The following is a 1,924-nucleotide window of genomic DNA, read 5'->3' as shown; positions in this document are numbered from 1 at the left end:
AGCAGGCGCTTCTCGCCGCTTTTCCTCTGCCATGAAGCTCATTTACGAAGTTCCTGCCTCGCGACGCAAGCTCCAACCACGTCGTGGGAGTGCTGGTGACCTATAATGTCGCTTCAGGGCCTCGAAACCGAGAAATCGTCGCTGATCCCAAGTGAGGACAAGTCTACAGTGACATCCGGCAAACCCCGTCGGAAGCTCGGACATGTTGCGTTGATTGCACTACTATCGACGCTCGCCATCACTGGGCTCCTTATGCTTTTCCGCTGGACTCCAGGCACGCAGACCACCACCGGATTCATCTCAAACCCGTCCGTTCCTCGAATCCGGGTGAGTTTTCCGGCGTCGGTACATTCGAAGCCGATCACCGGTCGGTTGATGGTTTGCATCGCTCAAAAGCATGCCGTGAGTGACCCACAAGGCGAAGACCAGCCTCGGTTCCTCGTTGGTGATTCGAAAGATACGCAGCAGATTTTTGCAGTCGACGTCTGGGGTTTCGCTCCGGGTGATATGAAGACGGAGCATCGAGTGGTGAATGCCACACACGCGGTAGGCTATCCCATGCTCTTCATGCACCAAGTACCTGCTGGAGAGTATTGGGTACAAGCAGTTCTACACCCGTACGTGGAGTACAATCGCTCGGATGGCTGGAATCTCCAACTTCCCAGCTTCACGACGTTCGAGAGTGACGGTGGCGTGCTCACGGCCCCCGGCACGCTTTACAGTGCCGCTAAACTCGCACTCTTCGACCCTGCAACCTTCTCGGTTGATCTTGTACTAACACAAGTGGAACCGGAACTCCCACCTCTTGAAGAACCTCATGAACTGCTCAAACACGTGACGTTCCGCAGTCCGTCGCTATCGGATTTCTGGGGCACGGACGTGCTTCTGAAAGCCTGGGTACTGCTACCGCACCGCTTTTTCGACGACGAAATGAAGGTTGTACATTATCCTCTGTTCATCTACCACACGCACTACAGTCGCGAGTTCGAACACAGCTTCTACCCGTCTCCTCCTGCAAACACAACGTCCGCGTCACTAGGCGAACAGTACGGATACTACTTCTTCTCCAACTGGACGTCTGATAAACCGACTGATCCGTTCACCAACAAGAGAGGAATCGTCGTGCAGCTTCAACATGCCAATCCGTACTACGATGATTCGTATGCAGTCAACAGCGCTAACATCGGACCGTACGGCGACGCCATCACGTACGAGTTCCTACCATATCTCGAGAAGAAATTCCGTGGTATTGGTGAAGGATGGGCGCGTACAATGTACGGCGGGTCCACTGGCGGCTGGGAATCCTTCGCCGTCCAGGTCTACTATCCCGAAGAGTACAACGGTTGCTGGTCGTTCTGTCCTGATGCGTTCGACTTCCACAGATTCCAACAAGTGGATCTCTTCGCTAACAAGAACGCTTACTATGCTCGCGGTGACTGGACTCAGAAGGACCGCGGTGCTAAGCGTAACTATCTCGGTGATATTCGAGAAACGATGGCCGAAGAGAACCACCACGAACTCGCGATGGGCTCACGAGGACGTTCCGGTGGTCAATGGGATGCGTGGCAAGCCGTGTATTCTCCGTTAAACAACACGGACGGCTACCCTGCTGCCGTTTGGGATAAACTTACAGGTGAGATCAATCCACAAGTCGTAGAATACTGGGAAGCGCACTACGACGTTCGTGCCAAGCTCCAGCGTGAGTGGCACGCCCGGGGACTCGGTCACAAACTCGTCAACAAGCTGCACGTGTACGTGGGCGTCACCGACAGCTACTACCTGAACGACGCCGTTTTCCTGCTTGAAGACTTCTTGAAGACCACTACCGAGCCGTATTACAACGGTTCTATCGTGTACGGCGTCACGGACGGCCGTGGATACGAACACTGCTGGACAGGCAGCTTCGATCAGTCGCTGTCGCTTG

General features: G+C 54.6%; 1 protein-coding gene across 1 annotated transcript in view; it reads left to right on the top strand.

Annotated features, from left to right (window-relative positions):
* Positions 1-1,924, top strand: part of PPTG_24575 (hypothetical protein) — a 5,353-nt gene continuing 3,429 nt past the window's right edge. The window contains exon 1 of the mRNA XM_008917820.1: positions 1-1,853. Coding sequence (XP_008916068.1) covers positions 106-1,853 — 1,748 coding nt within the window. The 5' untranslated portion in view covers positions 1-105. The remainder of the gene's footprint in view (positions 1,854-1,924) is intronic.

The sequence above is a fragment of the Phytophthora parasitica genome, assembly GCF_000247585.1.
Source record: "Phytophthora parasitica INRA-310 unplaced genomic scaffold supercont2.117, whole genome shotgun sequence".
NCBI classification, from domain to species: Eukaryota; Oomycota; class Peronosporomycetes; order Peronosporales; family Peronosporaceae; genus Phytophthora; species Phytophthora nicotianae.
This window is presented reverse-complemented; position numbering and strand designations above follow the sequence as displayed.